This window comes from Molothrus ater, chromosome 9 (genome assembly GCF_012460135.2).
Source record: "Molothrus ater isolate BHLD 08-10-18 breed brown headed cowbird chromosome 9, BPBGC_Mater_1.1, whole genome shotgun sequence".
Taxonomy (NCBI): domain Eukaryota; kingdom Metazoa; phylum Chordata; class Aves; order Passeriformes; family Icteridae; genus Molothrus; species Molothrus ater.
The window spans coordinates 13,188,579-13,211,619 of NC_050486.2; the positions used below are offsets into that span (position 1 = coordinate 13,188,579).

General features: G+C 37.8%; 1 protein-coding gene across 3 annotated transcripts in view; it reads left to right on the plus strand.

Moving 5' to 3' along the window:
• Positions 1-23,041, plus strand: part of DPYD (dihydropyrimidine dehydrogenase) — a 332,287-nt gene that overhangs the window by 190,970 nt on the left and 118,276 nt on the right. For all 3 annotated transcript variants that reach the window (XR_004980615.2, XM_036387649.2, XM_036387650.1), the window contains exon 14: positions 13,139-13,303. Coding sequence is in view for 2 of the 3 variants with exons in the window: in XM_036387649.2 (XP_036243542.1) it covers positions 13,139-13,303 (165 nt within the window). In the remaining variant the exon portion in view is untranslated. The remainder of the gene's footprint in view (positions 1-13,138; positions 13,304-23,041) is intronic.

Consider the following 23,041-nt stretch of genomic DNA (forward strand, 5'->3'; position numbering starts at 1 on the left):
AATGACTCCAGAGAGGGCTGGGGTTTGGGACCTGGTATACATTTAATGAAAGAGGGCATGCTTAGCTTAGAATAATGTTTTCCCTCAGTGGTAAATAGGAGAATGCTCCTGCTAGGAATTTCCATGTATCATGGCTGCTTTCAGTTCTTACAAGAATATTTTAATGAGCTTTGATCTTTTTGCTTTATTAAATTTGTTTTATGTCCCACAGGGTGGATTTTTAAAAGCCAATAGAATACGTCATTTTTCATGGGCATTTAAAAAAGTTAATAGGCATTGGCTAAGCGACTGCTATGGAAACTTCAGGTGAATGTAGAGGAAAACCAGACTTGAGATGGGGCCTCTGTGTCTGCCACAAGCAGATGGGAAACAGGGCTTGTACTTTGGCATAAAAATTCTGTGTGCACTTCTCTACATGGATTTCTGCCTGTCAGAGAGGGTATAACATCTGCAAACACTGAATGTTTATTTATTAAGAGCTCAGTCTGGAAAAGCAGACTCAGCCCATCAGGCCGGAAATCTCCACTTTGAAGCTCTCAAGTGGAAAAAGCCTTCCCTGTCTAGATTATTGAGCCCATGTGTGGTGCCCCTCATGATGACTGATGGATGATCACACAGTGCTCTCAGAGGAGCTCAGATCTCCTGATGACAGACTGGGGCATGCTGCTTCTACCCTTCCTGAGCTTGGTCCACCCAGGGTTTGCATTCCCAAATGCTCTCTCTGGCATGTATGCATCCTATCCCAAGTTCTGTATGAGCTGTCTTGCCAGAGAAGTACAGTGTCCTAATCAATCAAAATATGCCAGTAGAGTTTGTTCCATGATGGTGGGAGTCAGAAAAAACTGTTAGTCATTAAAAAAATGGTAACTAATTCAGGATGATAGTTAAATTTGTAGTGCAAGGTTTGAGATGCCTTGCAAGTTGATTCATAGAAAAGTAATTTTGAAAGAATGTTGTCAATATTTTGTTTTTCTTTATTTAGCCTAAATCTGTTCTGAAAAGTAGTTCAGCTACTTTTTTGTCTGTGAACATAAAATCTAACAGTTTGCATGCAGTACTCTTATGTGCGTCCTTACTCAGGTAGCCAGTACAAAGAGGGAAATGCTAGGGCTTTTTAAAGAATTTTAAAGTGGATGAGATCTCCAGTAAAAATCAAAATCTATTTTAAAGATCCTCTCTAAAATGTAGAGCTGAATTAAAATTGGTTTGAATCTCTTACAAGATGTTCAAATGCTGAGTTAAAATGCACAGGGGCTGATATTTTCATGGTTTGTTTATCCCCATGATTATATTATCCAGATCTCTGGATAATCAGGCTCTGAGAATGTGGCTTACCCTTGAAATCCCTGATCTTACAAAAGACCCTTTGACTTCCAGAGGAGTTTTACATAGAAAAAGATAAAAGGAGTATGTTCAAAACAAAGTTAATGTTCAAGAGCTCAGTTATCAAAGTAGTAATCTATGGTTAGATTATCATTGGGATGTAAAGGAAAATAGTCCTTTAAATACTTCCACTTTCCCTGTACCTCTTTTTTTACAACTTGAAATTATTTAGTGCTACCTGGAGAATTGATACTTTTAAAGTTTTGTACCTAGCTATTTAAATAGCATCCCAAATAGAATTGGTATTGTTTCCTTGCATTTCTGACCCCAAAATACGCAGTAATGTTAATCAATGCTTATAGTATTTAGCATTCTTAATCCTAATGGAAAAAGAAAATACATAAGTAAGTTCAAGACATACCTCAATATTTGCAATTCATCCCCAGCAGAAAACTTAAATACATGCTTGAAGGAAGTAATGTGGCTCTCATCCTAATTACTCAATCCAGCAATAAAAATATTTTGGATTATACATAAATTTAAATATAACTTTGGTGATCTGTAACTCCCTAATGTTGATTCTTTGTGCAGGAATTTTAACAAGTCTTTAAATATGATTGTCCTTAAAAAAATTTTATTCTTGAAGAAATCATATATTTTTCCCCTGAAGGAAGGTATCTAGTCTTCCCTCCTCCTAGGAGAATATAATAGTCTTGATTTACTTAAAGCAATCTGGAGGAAAATATTTTAGTGATAGTTCACAATTTACTAATGGAGTTTTACAAAACAGCCTCTAGGAACAGCTAGAAATACATTGATTATATGGCTTCCCTTTGAGAAAACAGTAATTAAAATTATAACACAGATTCTATCAGGACATGTTAATATTTAATTAGGCAATAAATGAGCTTGGTACAGGTGTCCAGAGTTGTTGACAGGAGCTTTTTTAATCCATGTAGTATTGTCTCTTAAATAAATAGTTACCTCTTTGCTTTTTTCCAGTGTGAAGTTACATGCCTAATTAGCAGCAATTAGTATTGCAGCATTAGAATTATGAGATGAACTGCAATTCTCTTCTGTTTTTCTTGTAGAGGAGCTCATTCTGTGGTCTAGTGTGTCTTGGCTCCTAAGTCATCCTGTTAGGAGCCTCCCGATTCTGCTGCTGCCCTGTTGCCTTCCTACAGTAATTTGTGTAGCAATTAGAAAACAATATTATAGAAACTAACATTGAGTTTTCTCTAATGATGATGTTTGAAAAAATATATTAATTTGGCCTCCCCATCAAGTACAAGAAGAAAATTTGTATTCTCCTTGTAAGAATGACTCCCTTTAGTGACTCTTCCAAACCTGCTGCTGCAAACACGTAATGGAATTCTTCCTCCTCTTTCCTGGGTCTTATTTCTTTTTAAGGGGTCTTACCTAAGTTGCTTCCTCACTGATTTTCTTAGACTCACATTTCTATAAGTGCCTTTTCATTCAATTTTCAGGGGACCGTTCAGTAGCACTCATCTAGAAAGAAGTCTTAAGAATTGCTACTCCTTTATTTGGTCAATTAAATACATTTACTTCACAACAAGTTTTGATCACTGATTAGAGGATGATATTCCCTAACAGCTGAAAATGCGCTAATATTTTTAGATGTCTGTAAAATAATTAATCTGTTAAGGAAAGTTAAGTTTTTATGATCTAAATCCACTGTAGTCCCAAGGGTAAGCATTAGAGATTGAAGTACTATATTTCAGTTATTATGCATTCATTTTCAAACTTTTTGAATCTACACAGGTCCTTAGAAGCCATGGTACAGAAATACCAGTTTAGGATACAGATCAAAAGCTGCAATCAGTGCAGATATTTTATTTGCCCTTGTGCTTCTCTTCTCCTCAAATAGTTAGCATTGCATCATTTGCATCATGTTTTTCTGTTCTTATGACCTCTTACTGAAAATTAATTAATGTTTTAAGGCAATTACTGAATATTTTTCCCATCAGTCAGCTAAAGCAACCATTCATTGATTAGGTAGTTTACTATATCAAAACACCAAGACCCAACAGTCATGGAATTATTTAGGTTGGCAAAGACCCTCAGGATCATCCAGTCCAACCAATAACCCTGAACTGCAAAACCAGATCCAAAAGTGAATGTCTGCATACAGATTAAACTTTCCTTCAAAAACTACAAGTTCTACATCTCTCTCCTTTGATGGGTGTAGTTTTTGATCACAATACATTTTGACAGCAGAAATTTAATCATGTCCTTCTGCTTAGACCTTTATCAGAAAGCTGATAAAATGTGTGCTCACACTGATCGCTAGCAAGAAATTTTTAAAATGTCCTTCAGGTTTTTTTTTTCTTTCTCTTCTTTCCATCCCTCACTTCCCTGTCTCACAGAGAAACTGATACAAAGCTGATGAGAATTTGGATTTGCTTTGAAAGCATCTTTTGTTCAAAGACTAATTTTAACCTTGTGATAGAAATTGCTTTTTGTATTCTGTTGAATGTGATATCTAGTAATTGTTTGTCAAGACAAAGTGCTGTAGGACATAATACATTTTAAAAAGTATCTTTCATAATTACAGTAAAAGTACCCTTATATTCTAATAACTAGAAAACAAGCAAGTATGTAAAAAAAAAGACGAAAAAATTTAAATGTTTTAATTTTAAAGCAATATGGCCTTGTTTTGTTAAAAAGTGGCATTTTTAAATGGCTTAACCAAGTGTAATTGTTAGCAAAGATCAAATACTTCATTTCCTTATGAAATACACAACTCAACTAGAAAATATTTGTAGATTTAATATAAACATTATAGTTGCTATTCTATTTTTTTTTACTTTTACTCCTAATTTCTGTTGTATTTGCATCTCCGAATTTATTATTTTAGCAAGCTTAAGTTTATAATACTGTGACTTGGAGACAAACTTCATGTCACAATTAACAAAGTTTGGGGTCTGGCTGTTCTTTTAAGCAAGGGCAGCAAACCATTCATATTTGACTTACAGTGGGGAAGGGATTGTTCTGCAATTATTCTAAAGTAAAGAGTAGAATTTTTTTTTATTTAATACACTGATCTAGTGAGATTATCTAAAGAGCTTGGGATTTTGCTGTCTTCATCACAAGTTATGGGTACTGATGGCCTTCTGTGTGGGAATTGCATTAGTAAGGAAGGTGTGCTGAGCAAGCAGCAGTGATAAAAGCTTAGGTAGAAATGAAGTTCGGTGTCTGTAAATTTTGAAGTTTGTCACGCATTCTCATGGTTAAATCTTAAAGCACTAATGAGACAGTATAGAAGAACATTAAATATGTGGTAACTTGAAAGCCTCTAACTTGTCATTTGTCTTTCACACAATGTGAGTGGTTCAGCAGTTTTTCTCAAAGTCCTGACACATTGCTTTTTCCCTTATGGGGCTGCAGTTTTCTGTGCTAACTTAGTGATTTGGAAAGCCAGCTTACTTGCTGAAGTTGTAGTGTTAAATTGATTTAATAAACACAAATGTGATGGTTTAATGCTGTAAAATAATTTATGAAGTAATGGTCTGTTTTTAAAAAAACATAGTGTGTATAACTCAGATGATTCAGTCAAGAAATGGAGTAAGATATTAAGGAAGATTTACAAGCACTGTTTGTGTTCCAGACTTCTGGAATATAAGTACAGATTTGGGTACTTTCATCTTTGCAAACACAGAACAAACAGACATCAAAGACAAAAAGAATATTTTAAGGTATCCTTTTCCCCTCTATAGCACAAAAGATCTTGTATGTAAAAGCTGAAGAAACACAATTGTAAGTTACAGCAAGGTTCCTTTTCAAGATGTGTTCTGTACTAGTGGAGAGATCAGAACACTTATGATTTGAATCACCAATGTGAAAATGCTGGAAGGCTGAGGAAGTAATATGTTTTTAAATTCAGTTCTTATTTTGCTGAAGAAACTTAAAAATAATTATTTTACGTCATATTATCATTATATACTATCTGTCTTCAAGGAAAGGAGAGCAATGAAGAGGAAAGAGGTCTAGGTATAGACTTCATTCACAAAAGCTATGAAAAAAAAGAGGTGTCTTTATGGTGCTATATTTTTCATACCTGGTGGTGGAGAGATTAGAGCAGTTTCTGCATGGTGGGATCTTCTGAGATAAGTTTTTCTGTCAGGGTGGTTTTCATTTTTAAAAAATGCCTCTGTGTGCACTGAGGGAAAGAGAAGGAGAGAGTGAGAAAGTGACATAGATGAGGTTTTGTGCTTGTATGGGAAGAATAAAGTCTGGCCTATTCCCTCAGTAAAAAAATGGTAAATGCAGGTGTTAGAAATTGACAGGCAGCACTGTGTGCAACATAGCAGTGGTTTGTGCGCTGGAACGTGCCAGCCAGGGACTTCATCAAATCTCCTTGGGCAGAAATCATAAGCAAATTTTCTTGCCTTTCTCCATAAGCCAGTAAATCTTCCCATGTTTTGCAAAAATCCTACTGTACTAGATAAGGTCTTGTAACTGTTGGAATGGTTTTGTGTTTGTAGAGGTCCTTACTGTGCATTTATCTTCCAGTTCAGCTGGAAAAAATTCTGACTTGGGGAAATTCAGGACAGCGAGTCAGTGCTTTGGGCCTCATAAAAGAAACCCTGCAGGGTGGAGCATGTCTGAGTTGTGATGGAGAGGGGAGGAAGAAGTTGGGAAGATTGTACAGGAACAGCGCTGTGTGCAGTGGTATTGTTGCTTCAGGTTTCACTTGCCTTTTGTGGATGGTTAAAACTCCAGAAGGGGTGATACTAGACACAGTCTGGCTAGACAGCTGAGTCACAGAAGAGGCAAATCATCACAAGACCTTGAGTGAGAGTTGGCAGGGAATTACGAGGACATAAGTCTGTGATGCCATTCCTATCTATGAGGGTGTGCAAACAGCAGTGAGCCAGATTTCCAGAATGCTCTAACTACTGTGATATTAGGCAGGAAAAGGCAAAGTCTCCCCATGTTTTCACAGAGGTGAAATTGTAATAAGGTTCTAGTAGGGAGCTTCAACTAGGGTAGTTAGGGAAAACTGAATCTTGATATTGGGGGGTTGATTAAAGGATTTAGAAAATTAGCCCTAAAAACATTTCACACATACTAGATATTGAAGTCTATTCAGCCTTTTCAATATATTTTTGAAATGTTGGGGAGGAAAGCACATCATAATTTGGTTAAATAACTGCATTCTTCAGCTACTCTACTTTGTAATTAATTTAAAGAAGGTGGTGTATAGTAGTAAGGTAGGAACTTACATCTGAGGTGGTTTTTTACATTGCAGTTTACTGCGCTGTAACTTTAAGTATGCTGTTTTGAAATACTGGACTTAAATTACCTTAGTAAGGTATTTATTTAGATCTCTCCTTCACAAAGAAGCCATTGTGGCTGCTTTGGTGCTCACTTTGACGTTTAATGAGCAGCAACCCCAGGAATGTACAGATGCATACTCCACTTGGCAAGTATAACGCCCTCCTTTCCTAGAAGAAAGGAAGGTCAAAGAAATTAGCTTTGTTAGAAATAGTAATCTGCTCATTGTGTTTAATCTTTTTTCTCATATTAATGAAAAGAAACTGACAATGGTCACTAATTCCTATCTGCTTTCATATGTTAAAGCTCAGAAAAGCTTAATTTGAAGTATGAAGTGACTTTCATTGACCTTGGGGGCCAACACTGCAAGGCAAGTCCTCTGTGTCTTAGAAGTCTCTCAGAGTGAGGAAAACTCAGGTTAACACTTCTTACAGTGTGATTAAATTTATTTTTAAAATCTAAAAATCTTATTTGAAACCTTAATTGTGCTGCAGCCATTTACATTGCAGAACACCTGTACTTCAGGAGTGAATAGTTGTACAATTACTTAATATATTAATAAAAGCTACAATTAATTTTTTTTCTATATCCACAATAAAAACTGCCAGGTGTTCTCTTAAACAGCTGCCATGTAAAAGGGTTGATTTTCTCAAACCATTTGTGTTTGATTATTCTGTCAGTGCCCCAGGAAAGCTGATGCCCTTGTGCCCCACCAGTCTGTCAGTGTCCCATTAAGGGGACCCTTCACTGAACAGGCACTGGATCAGAGGGCAGCTCCACTGATGTGTTCAGGGTCACACAGCATAAGAGACAGCCCTTCCTGGGGCTCCACAATGGAGTGTGTGAGACACTGCCAGCACCTGCCAGCACCCTTGAACTCCCACTAACAGTGTACAGAATAACATTCTTTATTAATATAATAGAAGATTGTCACAGGTTAAAGATCAAAGATTGCTGGTGATAGTATCTGGCTGCAAGATTGTATTCAAAGCAGTATCTGGATAAGCTCTAATTCCTAACAAAAACTAGCTTGAGACAATCAGTGTACATAAAAATACAGTTCTTACCCAACAGGCATCCCTGTGGGGGAGAAGGTGGCTCCCTCTGACTGTTCTGGGAAGTTGTGATGGAGTATTCCCTATCTTCTGCCCTTTTTTAACTTACTTTTATACTATTTTTTATGTTTGGGAGGAGCGTGTATTGTGAGTGGGAAGTTGGGCACGTTGACTGCATTCCATCTGGGGAGTAGCAACCACATTTTCTCCCTATAATTTTCCATACTGTTATAACTGTGTCTGTAACTTTCCACTCCTCTCTATATTTTGTTTCATCCCCCCCTTAGCATGTACATTAACTGCAATTTTTGTAATTTTCTTTAATTTCACCCGTCTTTTCCCCACAGCAACCCTGTTATTTCAAGTGTTCATCAACATACTTTTAGCAGAAATATTTTGAAAAAAAATTGGGCAGAAAAAGGATGTTTTGAGCTCTGCAAATCAATAGGAACACATCAGAGCTTTGATATGAAAAATCATACAGATTTATTCTCTTGGTTCTTTTTCTATTATTATATGTCTTTTATTGTATTTGCCTGGTATAACTACATCAACTGAACAGGCATGAGGTGGCAGAGCTCTTGGGAGACTGCTTTTCTGAAACTGGATTCTTAAAACATTTTTTCCAAATACTTTTTTTATTTTTTTTATTTTTTTTAGTTTCTAGGAGACATGATTATGAAATAAAAAGTGAACTCAGTTAATGAAGAGCTGTCTTCTTTGTTCCCTTAAAACAATATGTCTGAGAGAGAGGTGAATGGTTTGATTAATTTCTACGTGTCATTAACTTCCATGCCCTCAGATGACAAAGTTAATATTCACAATGTGAATTATTTCTCAGCTGATTGGTTTAGGATGAACATGCAATGCATGTACTTATTGCATGATCTAGTGCTGTGCCCAGCAACCCTTTGGATGTCCTAAAACTTGAAATGCCCATGCTTTCTTTGGTCATTATAGACAGCACGGTTGAGATTTTACAATGCAAAAATCTGTGGCAATTACCAACTGCAAATGTGGACAGTGTGAAGCAAAGCAAAATCCAGAATGACTAGTAGGTATGGAGTGATATATTGATACATGCCTAAATAAATTTAGCTGACTAAAAGCTGCTGAGTGTCTCAACTTTATATTTAAGCTGTTGTCTCAAATCTCCCAGCCCATTAGACTTAAGTAGTTTAGAATTCAATGATCTGATTGCAGAGTTCAGAGATTATTAGAAAAATGGAGCCTGATCAATGCCTTGGGTCATCTTTTCAGTGTGTTAATTAATTAATCAACAGGAACAGAAATATATGTGTAATGCAAATTAAGTCAGTCGCAAGTTACTAGAATAGCAGAATTGGTCATACGCAGGAGAAGGGAATCCAAAAGCAGCAGAATATTAGTGCTTTTATCTGTGTGACACCACTTTCTTTGGTGATGACCTGAACTAGAGATATTTGCAGGACTAGTGTGATTGTTTCTGCTGTGCTCTCCTGGAGAAATGAATAAGCTTTTGAGGCAATGGAAGAAATTCAGTAACTGAAATATTCGTGATTCACAGTCAGCCCTTGATTCTATTTGTTGTCACTGCTTCTCTTCATTTACATTAACCCCCAAACCAGGTTCTTTTGCTGTAATCTAGTACCAAATACAGTTTCCCTAATCCGCATGTCCACATTGAATTGCAATATTTCCCCATGAAACAAAGTAATTTTATGTGGTTTCTGTTATCTTTGCCAATTATTTCTTCAGGTTGTTTTTTTTTTCCCACAGCTTTGTCTTTTAGTGTGGAAAGTTATAAGCTTTGTTCTCCCCTAGTTTCTCCTTATTAAAAGTCTTCTATCTTTGGTCTTCAGAGTACATGAAAATGCTGTGCTGTTTTTCTCAAGGACCATATATTGTCTCCTTTGAATGAGGGAGTTAGATACTTGATTTGTTTGGACATTGGAGCCATTCTTCTATTCCTGTATGTGGACCTCTCCTGTCACCTGCAGGCAGGAACCAGACCAACTCATTGCTCAGGTCGTCTCTGTCTTTAGACCCAACAAAGTTTTTAGGTTCAAACCCTGAAGTACTTCCTTTCAGGCTTCTTTCTTCAGTTCTGTTGTGGCTTTTTATGCACACAGTAATTTTTATTAACAATAAAAGGGTTTTGTGCATAGTTGGGGTAAAAGATAAAAAACTGGGGTCTCAGAGAAGAAAATGAATTATCAGTGTCAGAATTTGGCCTCACAATTCCTACAAAGAGGAAAAGAAAGCATTCAATTAAAACTCCAGACGGTGGTTTGTCACAAACCCCATGGACTGGAGCTTAAGGGCTACTTCAGTTCTTCTGCCATCACCTGCTGGGTTTGGAGCCAGCAATAGCAATTGGCCTGCCACCAGAATTTCCTGTTAAAGTGAAACAACCTGTGGTACCATGTTTTAGGAATTCATTCCTAAAACCGAGGGCCATGAAGTTGGCTAAGCCCAGCCAATAGATCCTTTGCCCAGCTCTTCCCTTGTTCAGCTTTCTCATAGCCATGGCAGGAGACAAAAGATGAAAAGGTTGGTAAGCAACTTCTGTGTAGGTATTTCACACTCATCTCAAAGAGACAATTTTCTATTCTGTCACTTGTGTGATTTTACTTTGTATGTACATAGACAGATTCCTTGAATCATCACATAAGTTATAAATTCCATTTTGTTTCCATGAACTGTGAGTCTCCCTGTGCCTGGGGCTGTCATGTGCTAACAAGAGACAGGAGGAGTGCCAGAGTGTCAGTCATTACAGACTCTTTCCATCTAGTTTACTCTTAACTAGGAGGGGCAAATGAGGAATAAGATCTTAAATAAGGACAGCATATCCCTCCCACAAGGAATCAAGACAAAGCAGCCAGGTGGTAATGTTTGGATTTCAAAGCCAGGAAGGATTTTTGGAAGCAGAAATGGCTGGGTCAGGAAAGATAAAATGATGCACGGACACACCAGAGAGGTCTTGAGACGTAGAGGCGGAGGGGAGGCAGTGGAAGCCTCCTCTTCATTGGAAGAAACTGATGTCTGTGCTTCTGGGGAATGGGAGGGGAAGGTCCCTGAGCACCAAAGGGGATCTCACAAAATCTCGAGGAAAATTCAACAGTGAGGAAATGTAGGCAGAGAGATGTATGTGTGTTTACTATTTCATATGGCTTTGTGTATCTCTTGTGGTCATTAAAGTGAAGAGTGGCTGCTTTTGAGGCAGTTTGCAAAGTCTGTGCATTCTCTGATTCAGCTCTGTGGGAGCCTGGAGAGAGAAATTGTCACTCAGATGTTGACTGTAACTGAGATCTGGGAAAGAGATCTGTGTCAAAGCCGTGGGACACCAGCACCAGTTGCAAAGTCTAAGCCAGGGTCTCTCCTTTTAGAAGGAAGAAGAGATTGCCTGGAGACCCAAGGCAGATAGGAAAAATTCAGAGTGTTTTTACATGGCAGCAGACAGAGGCTTTGAGAGAGCCTCACAAGAGGTATAATCTAGGCTGTAATATCTCAGTCTTTAAATTCTTACCTGTAGTAAAATGAAACTGAGTGAAAGAACGCCAAGGCTTGCACACAGTGAGATAACAAGAGGGACCATTGGTGGCTCCAAGCATTATCTGGCAAACACATGCACACAAGTGAGCTGCAAAATGGAAGGCAGACCACGTACATCATCATAATTTGCATTAAACCCAGGAGTAATAATTCCCACCAGCAGACAGGCTGTTAGCTCAGGCTTAGTGCCATGCTACAGTAGCTCCCTGGCTGCTGCCTGCTGTGGAGCAGGGGAGAAGGCAGCCCCTGGTTGCTGGCAGTGTGGTCAGGGTGGGTCCCCCCTGCAGCTGCCCTGTGCACTGTGTGCCTGCAGGGCTCGGGTGGGACTGCCACTGCCTGGCTGTGTGTGCTCACAGGGCACCGTGGCCAGTGGGCACCAACAGCCTTCCGGGATGGAGCCAAAGCACAAGCTCCTCTGGGGCAGTCTAAAAGAACTGAAATGCTCAGGAGGATAATGTGGAGCAACCTGATGTAAATGGTTCCTCTGCATAAACTGCAGTTTTTGTAATTTGAAAGTGTTCTGAGTTTTTTTTTTCCTGAAAATATAACTTAACTGTTGAGAGGGAGGTGAAGGTTTTGTGATGAAAGGAAAATATTATAATAGGAAAATGGGGAATTAATGGCTTGTCCATGTTCCTGACATACTAGGTCTGAAAATAGATGAACTGGCTGGATTACCTTGTATGATTTTTACATATGTAAATGGACATATAACTATGTATCAATATAAAATATTAGTACATATTTACGGTATAATAATTAATTCAACTTTATAAGCAAATTAAGATTGCCTCAAATTTACATACAATGTGAAGAAAAGTCCCTTTATCCTCTGTAACTGCAGCATTTGGCAGATTCAGGAATAAATAATCTTTTGTGGCAAGGGTATGCCTTATCAAACATATGCAGATCAGTGCTAATTAATGCTAATTAAGGTTTCCTGTCTATCTAGCTGGAAAAACGTCCAAATGTTATGAAATCCAGTTAGTATGCCTATTACCCTAATTGTTTTATATGGGATGGTTCTTAATTAAAATATGTAAATTTACCTTAATTGCTATATACTAATAGAGGTTCATGTTATCTCACTAAAAATGACAAGATGGTGAGGAGGGGTACTTAAACAAATAATTCTGATACGTTTGTAAATAAATGACCTTTACTCAAAATTATTTTTAATTGGAAATTGGCAAAAGGAACACTTTGCCATCTATGTTTCTCTTTCGTTTTAAATAATGTCAGAATTTATGGTTCTTTGTTAATATAGATCTGGTGACATTGTGGCTTAATTAAGACTACTAAACAAGTCAACATTTTGTGTGTTTACAACGTGTTTCAAAATTGTTTGCTAACCTCACATTGACCTTCAGAAATGTCATTCTTTACAATATTAATCTTTATTTTCAACTTTTTTTGTTTTGTGGGTTTTTTTTGATCACATGGTTTTGTTTGTGAAGTTTGATGTACTTTTGTACTTTTGCTGGTGCCTGGCCCATGCCTTTGCAGCAGAGCTGCACCTCTTTGAGCTTCACCCAGGAGTGTAGGACATGGACTTTGACCACCTTTGGGGGGATAGTTCCCATGTCTGCTGGGACATGACTGAGGCCCACACAGGTTGCTACATAAGGTCTTGTGTGGCTTCTGCCCAACACAGAAGCACTATTTGGACAATATTTTGTATGGTGCTTTGTAGGTGTACAATACTGGTGTTTTCTTAATAATTATCATGCCATTTCACAGACAGGGAAAACATTTTTCTCCACTGCTGTAAAGAATTAAATTAGGAAATATGCTATTTTAGAGAACTGCTCTATAGTTGTAGTTTTTTTTAAAACACCTGGTACATTTTAGCTTATATTGTATAATACACATCAACAACATAAAGCTCACTTTGCAAAATCCATCTGAAAGTATTTCCTCTTTTGCAGGATATTGTAACCAATGTTTCTCCAAGGATTGTGCGTGGAACTACTTCAGGTCCTCTGTATGGCCCAGGCCAAGGGTCTTTTCTAAACATTGAACTCATCAGCGAGAAAACAGCAGCATATTGGTGTAAAAGCATTGCTGAACTGAAGGCTGACTTTCCAAACCATGTAAGTGCCACTTAATCATAAAGATGCAACATACTTACTTAGAATCTCTAGTTTAGAGGTCTGTGAAACCCACATATTTAGTATCTTTTCAATAGAATGCAAATTGCTTTATTGACATACAAGTACATTGTTAAAAACCATGCAGAGGACAGTCATGATTTTTTAATTAGACTGGTGTTTAGAGATAATATCAAGGGAAAGAGTTGATTCCATTGTGGATGCTCAGCAGTTCTGTTGTGAATAATTTTGTATTTAAGACGATATGTAATTTATAATAAGAATTGTTACTCTGAATTGAATTTGATCATAAAATGAATAAGTGTTGTTTTCATTCTTAATCCAAATGAGAAAGATGCTTATAGTATTTTTATAAACAATTGAGTAATCTAGGTGAAAAAACCCAATACTTAAAGTTAACTTCACTACAAGGATAGAGTTTTGTTAGAGCCTGTTTGGCTGTGGGGAATATCTGTCTCTGAAAGGCAATAATCACTGTTGGGAGTAATGACACCAGCTAGCTGGTATAAATGGTTTTCAGCTACTGTTCTTCTGAATAAGGACAACAAGGTAGAAAGTAAAATTCTTTTCAATCATTATCTTGAATGGATAGAACTAGAAATCCCAGAGCCTGCATATCTTCTGGCTTGAAGTTTTTACCTCCATGCTTAATCTATGAGCAAAATAAGTGAACATTCCTGAATATATTATGACATGAAGATAATCAAGAGGTTTTTTCTAATTCCTGGTGTTTAAATGTGCACATCAGCAAGTATAAAAGTGTTTAAACATTTAATATTGACAGTGAGAGTGCTGCATGTTTAATATCCTACTTCCCTGTGAATGGACTGTGTGTTTCAGTGCTGAAATTCTCATAACTTTATTTACTGTAACTAAGCTCCATCATAATGAAAGCATGAACCCAAAGATAATATCCTATTCCCTAATTTTGATTTTTATATCCTTTGTAAAAGTCCTGGATATTGCATGCAGGCAGACTGTTGGCCGTTTCTGCTGTGGGAATGCTATCCCACTGCATTCTTCACCAAAACCCCCTCACAGCAATTTATGCCTGAGATCAAACCATTCTCTTCTGTGAGGAAAAGCACTAGGAGCATTTCAAAAAGAAGATTTGAATTTTCTGAGACCTAGCATTGTGTGTGGGATGAAGAAGTCCCACTCTTCCAGAGTTCCGGGGTGAACATCTTCTGATCATCCCTCATTATATGTGAGTTATTACTTTGAGAATGTGAATTCAGTCTCTGCACGTTGGCTATGGCTGCTACTGTGGCATCTTTGAGGTTGGTAATGTCTGCGTGGGCATAGGGGAAGCAGCACCCAGCAGCAGACCTTGGCATTGCTTACAGGGATTTTTAAACACATGCCTGTGAACTCATCTAAGAACTGTCATATAATTATAATGGTAAATTTGTTGCTAACTGAAAACAGAATTTTGTTCAGAGGAGAAGTATCTTGGTGCTTATTTTGAGATATTCTGTATAATTACAGCTCGCAGAATTTTCTTCACCCAATTGCTGTTCACTCCTCTAGAAAGGGTTTTTCAACATTGTGTGTTTTATTACAACCAAAACCAGTTTCTGAGAACTGTTTGCATGAACTTAATTAACAAGCAAAGAATGACATTTTCTGCTCAAATGAAGGCCAAACAGATGAGGACACAAGTGATTACAGTAAAAAAACTGATCTTACTCTGGCAAATTTTAAAAGCAAATCAAAACTTACACATAATTACTTTTGCTGTGAAATACAAGTTAGTGTGGGATTTATGTTACAGATGAAAAGGATATGAGCAAAATAGGCAACTCACTAGAAAATGATCCACAACAGCATTCTGTCTCGTGCCATTGGGAAGAAGCAAACCATAAAGGACAGCTTAATTCCCCCAGCAGAGGCTAGGATGTAAACTGAATTTTGCAATGTGTTGTGCAGAGGAGGACCACCAGTCACAGCTCCTTGGGCAATGCCAATTAACTGTGGCATGTTGCCTCTATAAATCAGGAACCAGCATCTCCCTTGTGCTGTCTTCAACCCCTGTCGTGGGTGGCCTCATTCTTTGTCTCTTCTGTCTTCTGATTCTTGCTTCTAGCTTGCCAATATCTCTGACTGGCAGTCTTTCTGTTTCTGCTCTTCTATTAGCTCCTCCCTTTGACCCCAAATCTACTTCAAGTGGATGAGGGAGAAGCTGCCATCACCAGGAACTTGCTTCAGTGCCACCCGCAGTGAACAAAATATTGTAAGGGTCCAAGGAGAGGAGAAAGCATAAAGTGTCTGGATTTTGTATGTTCCCTGGTAAAGTATTATCAAAAGCTGCTTACTGGGGTCAACCTACCACAGGTGGGAAATGCATAAATGTCATTTCATGACTGAGACACACAGTGGTTTAAGTGCATTAGTTAGTGGGGTGAAAGAACTAACACTAATGTCACAGCAAGTCCCACTTTCATGTTTTATTCACCAAGGAGATACCTGATTATATGGTGTATTGGTGTACTTTTCAGCCAAAACATAGCTGAAAAAATGACAGAGTATGGTACATTCAAGAAATTCATTTACCTAGGAAATATGAATTCAGCCAAGTAGAACTCTCCTGATGATATGAACAGGAATGAAAACTGTATGGAAAAAAAATTGCTTTTATGTTAGCAAACATCTACAAAATTTAGTCATTGGGAAGTGGCTGAGAAAGTTGGAAAAAAAAGTTATAAAGTCTAGGAGGAGAACTTACTGCTAAAATTTATATTCACATACTTGACAATAGCTACAGTCTGGCCATTATCTTTGCTGGGAGCTGTGAAAACTGGTGGTGGCAGTATGTCTTGGTGACCTGGTAAAGCAAGGAGCTTTAGCATTTTCACTGAGGAGAACAAGCTTGAAAAGAGCAAGGTTTGAAAATAGTAACTTCTCTGCAGAAAAATGTATACCAAGGTTTCACTAAGAAGGTGATGAACACAATTGCCAAATAGTCTTTCTACACCTTCCTGTAACTGGTGCCAAGTAGATGATAATAAGGTAAACAAATAAGTTAAAAACCTCAGTGTGCTGATTAGTATGTGCAGGAGGTCACAGTAGTACAAATAGGGCGTTGACAGGACACTCCATGAAATAGATTGCAGGGGAAGTGTCATTCCCTGACAGACTAAGAGAAGTCCATCACAAACAAGCAAATGTCTGAGAAATTTGTACCACAAGAAAGAACTGGGATCTTGAAAGAAGATGCCCAATTTATTATTTTTTAATATTGCTATGTTAGTATGTTGAAGTCTTAAAAGTAAGTTTTTGGCCTCCTAGTGCAACACAAATGAGTTTGATCTCCTGCATGACTCTAGGGACTGTACATGGGATACCAGATTGTCAGCTGTGACACTGAATCTCTGATTCAGATATCAGTGGCATGATGTGTTGAATTGAGAAACCTCTTCTGCTAGAAGCAGTAAGTACTCGTGGACCCCCAAACTAAGCTGAAGACTCTTGTCTTAATGTTTGTTCTGCTGCTTGTGGAATGTTGCTGACAGTCTCTCTGACAGTTACTCAGCAGACAGCAGCTTTTCAGGGCTGAAACTGTTAAAGATGTATTTTTGTTTAACATTGTGTTCAGAATGTCCCAGGAGCACCTGTTGGAAGTAGCCATGCTAGAGAGTGTGAGAACAGATCACTGGATCCCAGGCTGATAACCATCTTCTTTGTAGTATTGTGTGGGTTTCGTTGGTTTTGGATTTTTTGGACTTTTTTTTTTTTTAAATCTCCTGGAATAGTGCAATTAGTTTTTATATGATGATTTTTTTTTTCCTACTGTAGAAGTACGAAATAAGGCTGCTGGTTTTGTTTGGATTTGATCTTTTTGGGTTCTTGGTTTAATTTTTTTAAAATTTGGATAACAAACCAGATTTGGTTTGGTTCTACTCTGTGAGGATAGGAGAAGATAAAGAGCTACAGAGGAAGAAAAATACAATGTTAACAGGCATATACGAGTGCATTGCTCCTACAAATAAATTTTGGTGCAGAAACATGCAATGTTCCAAGAGATGAAGTCATAAGGTGAATAGAAACAGACTTGGAACAGTTATTTGGCTATTTTGCATGGGGAGGTTTAATTGATTTGCCAGTGTGATCCCTGAAGGGGTGTCCTCCACATCAATCACGTTTGGTTCAGCCCAGGTTTTAAAAACAGGTTTTGTCTACAAAGTGGGAGCAGCATTAATCTATTTATATAAACCGTTTTCCTCACTAACTTTGCACTAATAGTAGACCCTGTAATTTGGTTACTGAGAGGGATTGACCAGAATATCTAAAATTGCTGTAGACTCCTTTGAGACTTAAAATTAAGGGATATTAGGTGGAAAACATTTTAAGATACAGAGGACTTATAGGCTTCACAGCTTTCCTTTGAGAAGGTCAAAGTTGGCTTTCTCACTGGAGGTATTAGTAATAATTTATTTTTGCAGGTATTATTATAGCTTTTGCTTTTAATGGGTATTTAGAGCCCTGTGGGATGTTGTACATAGTATTTGCATTTTGAGATATCAGTCATGGACTTGCTTCAGGTTATACAAAGCAATAGTTTTGCTCTTCCTAGGCCTAGTATAGATAGCTTTACCTTTCCACCACAGAGAAACGCTACTTTGTACTCCAGACACCTACTGAGTTGTATCTCCGTGTGATGAATTGTACACATTTTGACATGATCAGTATCTACAATCTTGAAATAAAACATTTCTAAACAATCAGATAGGGCCATGTCCATGTGGACCTCACTTGGTACATCAGCATCAACCCATCATCTTAATGGGGAGGGTCTGTGCTGTGCATTCTCAGAGGACGTTGCTGAAAGTCCAGTTCTCCATGTCAACTGAAAAGGACAGATCATAGGGGGAGAGAACCGCAAGCTGGGCTGCCTAGAAGCCTGCACACTCCCAGAGGTACAGAACCGCTACCTGGGTTGCTTTATCTGAATTTCAGGCCCTCAAATCACATTAAAAAAGCTCCAGAAGTTGTTATTGCTGCAGCTTAAACTTCCCAAAGCCAGCCATCATGGATGCTTGGTAGGAGGTGAAAAAACCCACACAGCAGTTGTTAAATTCACCATATGGAAAAGATCCCTTTCACTACAGAAAACTGGCAGTAGGCCCATTCCCTTAACATCAGAGGAAATCCTAGCTGAAAAGGGAAGGTGAGGTTGGAATAAGGCACTCACACTCATTGCCTTGTCCAGGAATGGAATCACTTGGCCCTAGAGAGTGTGGAGCACAGGAGTGGCCATAACTCCTCCATTTCCAGCAACTACTGTGGTGGTTAGAAAGGAAGAGATCTCAGAGCACATGGCTACATTTCCTTTTTCTCTTTGTCATTCACACAAGAAAAAGGGAGGATGAAAAAAGTAAAGAAAAATACTTCCTAGAAAAGAGAAGGAAACAAGCTGCCCCAAAAGAACAGCAGGCACATTGACAACATAGCTCTGCATGTTCCAGGGAAGCTTTTGCTTTTCCCCCTCCTGAGGGTGTTCCCATTGCTCCTGATCCTGGTTCAGCTCTATGTGAGCCAGCAGGATGCGTTTTTTCCATGTTCAGTCCAAGGAGGAATTCAGCAAGAGTCCAATTTACACAGTGAACAAAACCAAAAGCTAGTAACAGAAATGTTGATATGTTGTGTCTTTGGGATCACATTTACTCATAGGGAAGGAAACATTTTTAGAAAGGCTTTTCCACAACACATAAAATCTGCTTAAGCCTCACATGACCGGAATCTTAATAGAAATGGGTCTGAGCTAAAAAATATAGTGGTGTAAATTTTCATCAACGAGGCTTAGGTGTTAGTTAAAAAAAAAAAAAAAAAAGAGAAAATACAGGAAAATTTTCATCTATCATCTTATCTACCAGCACGTTTTGATCGTCATGTTGGCTATAGCAGATTCTGCTTCAGCCTTGAAAAGAAGCAGAGAAGTGGTGTGGAGTCAATGTAAAATCTCTTTTCTGGGAGAGATCTGGGAAACTACAGGGTTAACATCTTTTGTCCTTCTATGCAAATTGGTAAAAGCTGTTCTAAAAAATAGAACTAGTAGAAAGAAAAACAAAAGAGTGAAGAGCTCCCTTTGTAGTATGTTATGCCTTAAAAAAGAAGTTCTTTGAGGACATCAAGAGAAATTCAGATGATAAAAGTGAGCTTGGGTTTCCAGAAGTATTTGGTAGGGACCTTCACTGAGGAATTTGAAAGAAATTAAGTTATTTTGAAATATATTTGAAATATTTGAAAGAAATTAAGATTAGAGGAAGAAACCTACATGAACAAATAACCAGTTAAACATGGGAAACAATATTAAGGAATAAATAGTCAAATTTCACAGTGGATAGAGAGCTGCAAGAAAATTCTTTAGGGATCTCTACTGTGTTCTGTGCTATTCAAAATGTTTATTAACAATCTGGAAAAGAGAGAAAATTTTAAGAATGTAAACTTTGCTGATAATAGTATATTATGTTGGGAGATAAAGATGAGAGCTGACATAAAGCTTTATGAAGAATCTTGCATTACTGATTGACTCACCAATAAACTGCCAGGGGAAAAAAATGAAAGTAGTATGCAGATGGAATAAACCAATGATAAATATGTACAGTGAGTGATTTTAAGCTAACTATACTAGGATTACAGTAAGAAAGCACTATGAAAATCTCAGCTTAATGCTGAATAACATTGAAATAAAGCTTATCAAACACAGAATTTCTAGGAAAGGAAGAAAACAAAGCAAAACCCATCACTATGTCAGCATGTTGATTCTTTTTTTCCCTTCACATTTCGAATACACTTTGTGGTTCACATCTTGCTGGGCTGGAACCAGAAGGGTGATAGGTGGAAATGAGTGATAGGAGATTCTTCACCACATGGCTCAGCAGCTGTGGAGCTCATACTCGTGGGGCATTGCCAGTCCCAGAGGTACATACAGGCTGAGAAAAACCCACTGGAAAAACTATCTGAAAGCATCACCTCTGACTCAGGGAATTCCTGTGCCACAGAGTTCTTAAAAGCTGGGCAAGCTTTTTAGGGAAATACGACTGTGAGCTTGCCCTAGGGAGCTGCTGCTGGTGCATGTGGGAGAAGGGGCACTGAGCTGTGTAAGCCATTCCCGGGATTTGCACTGTCCCTGCACAAAGAGGAGCTCGTAGGTTTGCACCCAGGATCAGAAGCTCTCTGTGCCTCCCAGTCCTGTCTCAACCTTTGGACCATTGTTCCTGTGTTACATTTTGACAACCTGATTAGCATGTAACTACATTACTTGAACTGAAGCTGAGATATAGATATATTTTGTACTAGTCTGAAATGATGTGCTAAGGGGTTTGTAATTCAAATGCTACTTTCAATTTACTAAGATTTGCTGCATTTCCAGAGGTCACCTCAGACAATCCCACATACAGTAATACAAGAAAATGTGCTAAAAATTTACCCACAGACAGTATTTGATCATGCATGTTCAAATGACCATGAAGTACACGTCATAATGTTTGATCCCAGCTGCACAATATTTATACAGCGTTGGTTTTTTTTTACTCTAAATTTTTTGAAAATATTATTAATCTGGCAAAGAAGTGTAAGCACATACTCTGGCCATCAATTTGAGGGAATTTTATTTTAGGAAAGCACGTATCTGTTGCTGGAAACCGCAATCTGTAACTGAAAATAGGACCACATATTAAGTTCAGTGAGATTTTTACAGTCAATTTAGGATTCAGATGTACATGTTTGTGATAACAAATTAGGATTTTGGGGAAAAATGGGAGAAGGTCTTTTTTGTTTTGCACTTGGAAACTAGTGCTTTGTTGAGAAACTTTGTTGAAGACTAGTTTAGTGCAGAACTGTACTTTCTTCCTAGACATGTTATAAAGTCATGACTTGTTTTGTTTGTTTTGCTGTCACGGATAAGGTTTGAAAAATAGCGAGTAGTTCAATAAGGCAGAAGACTATTTGGACATATGCTAAGAATATACTTTTGATTTAAAAAGTGATTTATTGATCTCTGGAAAAAAATATAAAATTCACAGGTCTGTGTGGACTATGAATACATCTTTAAAACTTTAGCCTTGGGGTAAGAAGTAGGGGAAAATTAAAGCAGTTTCTGAAATACTTCACCAACCATCTCCTGGAGAATGAACCAATCTGTTTGATTATTGGAAAAGACAAACTCCTTAATGGCTAGCATCAGCTGAAGCTGCTTCAGGATGTGCTTTGGCAGTTGCTGCTAAAAATTCTTTTCTGCAGAGATATGTGAGCGGTCATTAAGTAGGAGTATTGACAAAGGAAATGCCCCAAACATAAAGACAGTATGATTAAAAAGATATTTCTGGAATGTAATTCTGCTGACAGTGACATGAAGAGTTGGATGTTTCTGTTCATCTTATTAAAGTGTGAACATGCAGACTATTATTTAGAGGGAAAACACAATCTCTTAAAAATCCCAACTGTTTTATCAGTTTGTGAGTTACTGTGTGTACAATGGAGTGCTTTAAAACGACCTGTGTGATCTGGTTGAGTATCAGGACTGTAGATTGTAGAAATGTCCTCCATGAACTGCAACAAAGGAAATGGTATCATGTGTTAAACCCCCTGTATGCTCAGATATCCATTTCGCCCCCTCAATCTGTGCTTAAAATAGCAATAACAACCTTGGTGCAGGGCATTTCCTGGCGATTAGTAACTGGCCAGGGTTAATGGCCCTCAGCAGTGCCTCAGGCCATCAACTCCTCCCAGCCAGTCATTACTCCCTGGGAAATGCCCCTTTTTGGGTAGTTATTGTTTTAATATTAAGATGTAGATGCCATTGGATGGAGATAAAATGACCTTATGGCAATTTTACAAAATATATGTTAAAAAAAATAAAGGCAAAATTTCAAAGTTGTTAAGAGTCAAAAACCCATCAAAATAAAAATCTAAAGTTTGTAAAAATGCTAAATTCTGCTAGTCTGATTACCTGTGCAAAATACATATCCCCTAAATACGTCTTCCTAATTTCCATTTCATGTTTGTCATAGGCAATTGGCTAAATTATAGAATTTGATCTTTTAAAATGCTCAGTACCTTTGACATTCATTTTATTGTCTGTGATACAGTTTTAGTCTTTTATGAAGCACTGAGTATATGTGATTTAGATAATTCTGCTTTTTCATCTTTCATATTACAGTATTTGTATTACAATAATAATAGGAAAGCAAATGTGTACCTGATCAAAGTAGTAAGTGTATGCTGTTCCTGTAGCCCATATTCTGTAAATTCTGTGGTGTGGTTTACATTTTAGGCATTCTGCTAGAGCTCTAATGAAGAAAAATATGAAGGCTAGGTCTATATTTAAAAGGCTTGCTCACATACTTATGTAGGCTAGGAATACTAAAAATAAAATGGCATCTAGCTGCTGTCCTGGCAGAACCCAGTGTAGATGCAGTTCTACCACCAAACTGTTTATTTTTGTTGAGAAGCAAGCGCGGCGTTTGCGGCTCTGAACTGTGCCGGTAGTAGGAGAGCTGGCTCTCTGCAGACATGTTCTAGCTCAGACAAGAAAGGCAGAGGCACATGCTTGAATCTATCACAATTAGAGCCAGCTCTTCAGTGTGATTGACAGCAGCTGGACTATATCCCAGCCTCCTGTGCTTTCTGGGGAGGGGGGCTAGGGAAAGATCTCAAATTCTGAGCGAAATGTGGGAATAAAGTGTTCCAAGATGTTTTTTCTTTTCTTTATCTACCAAG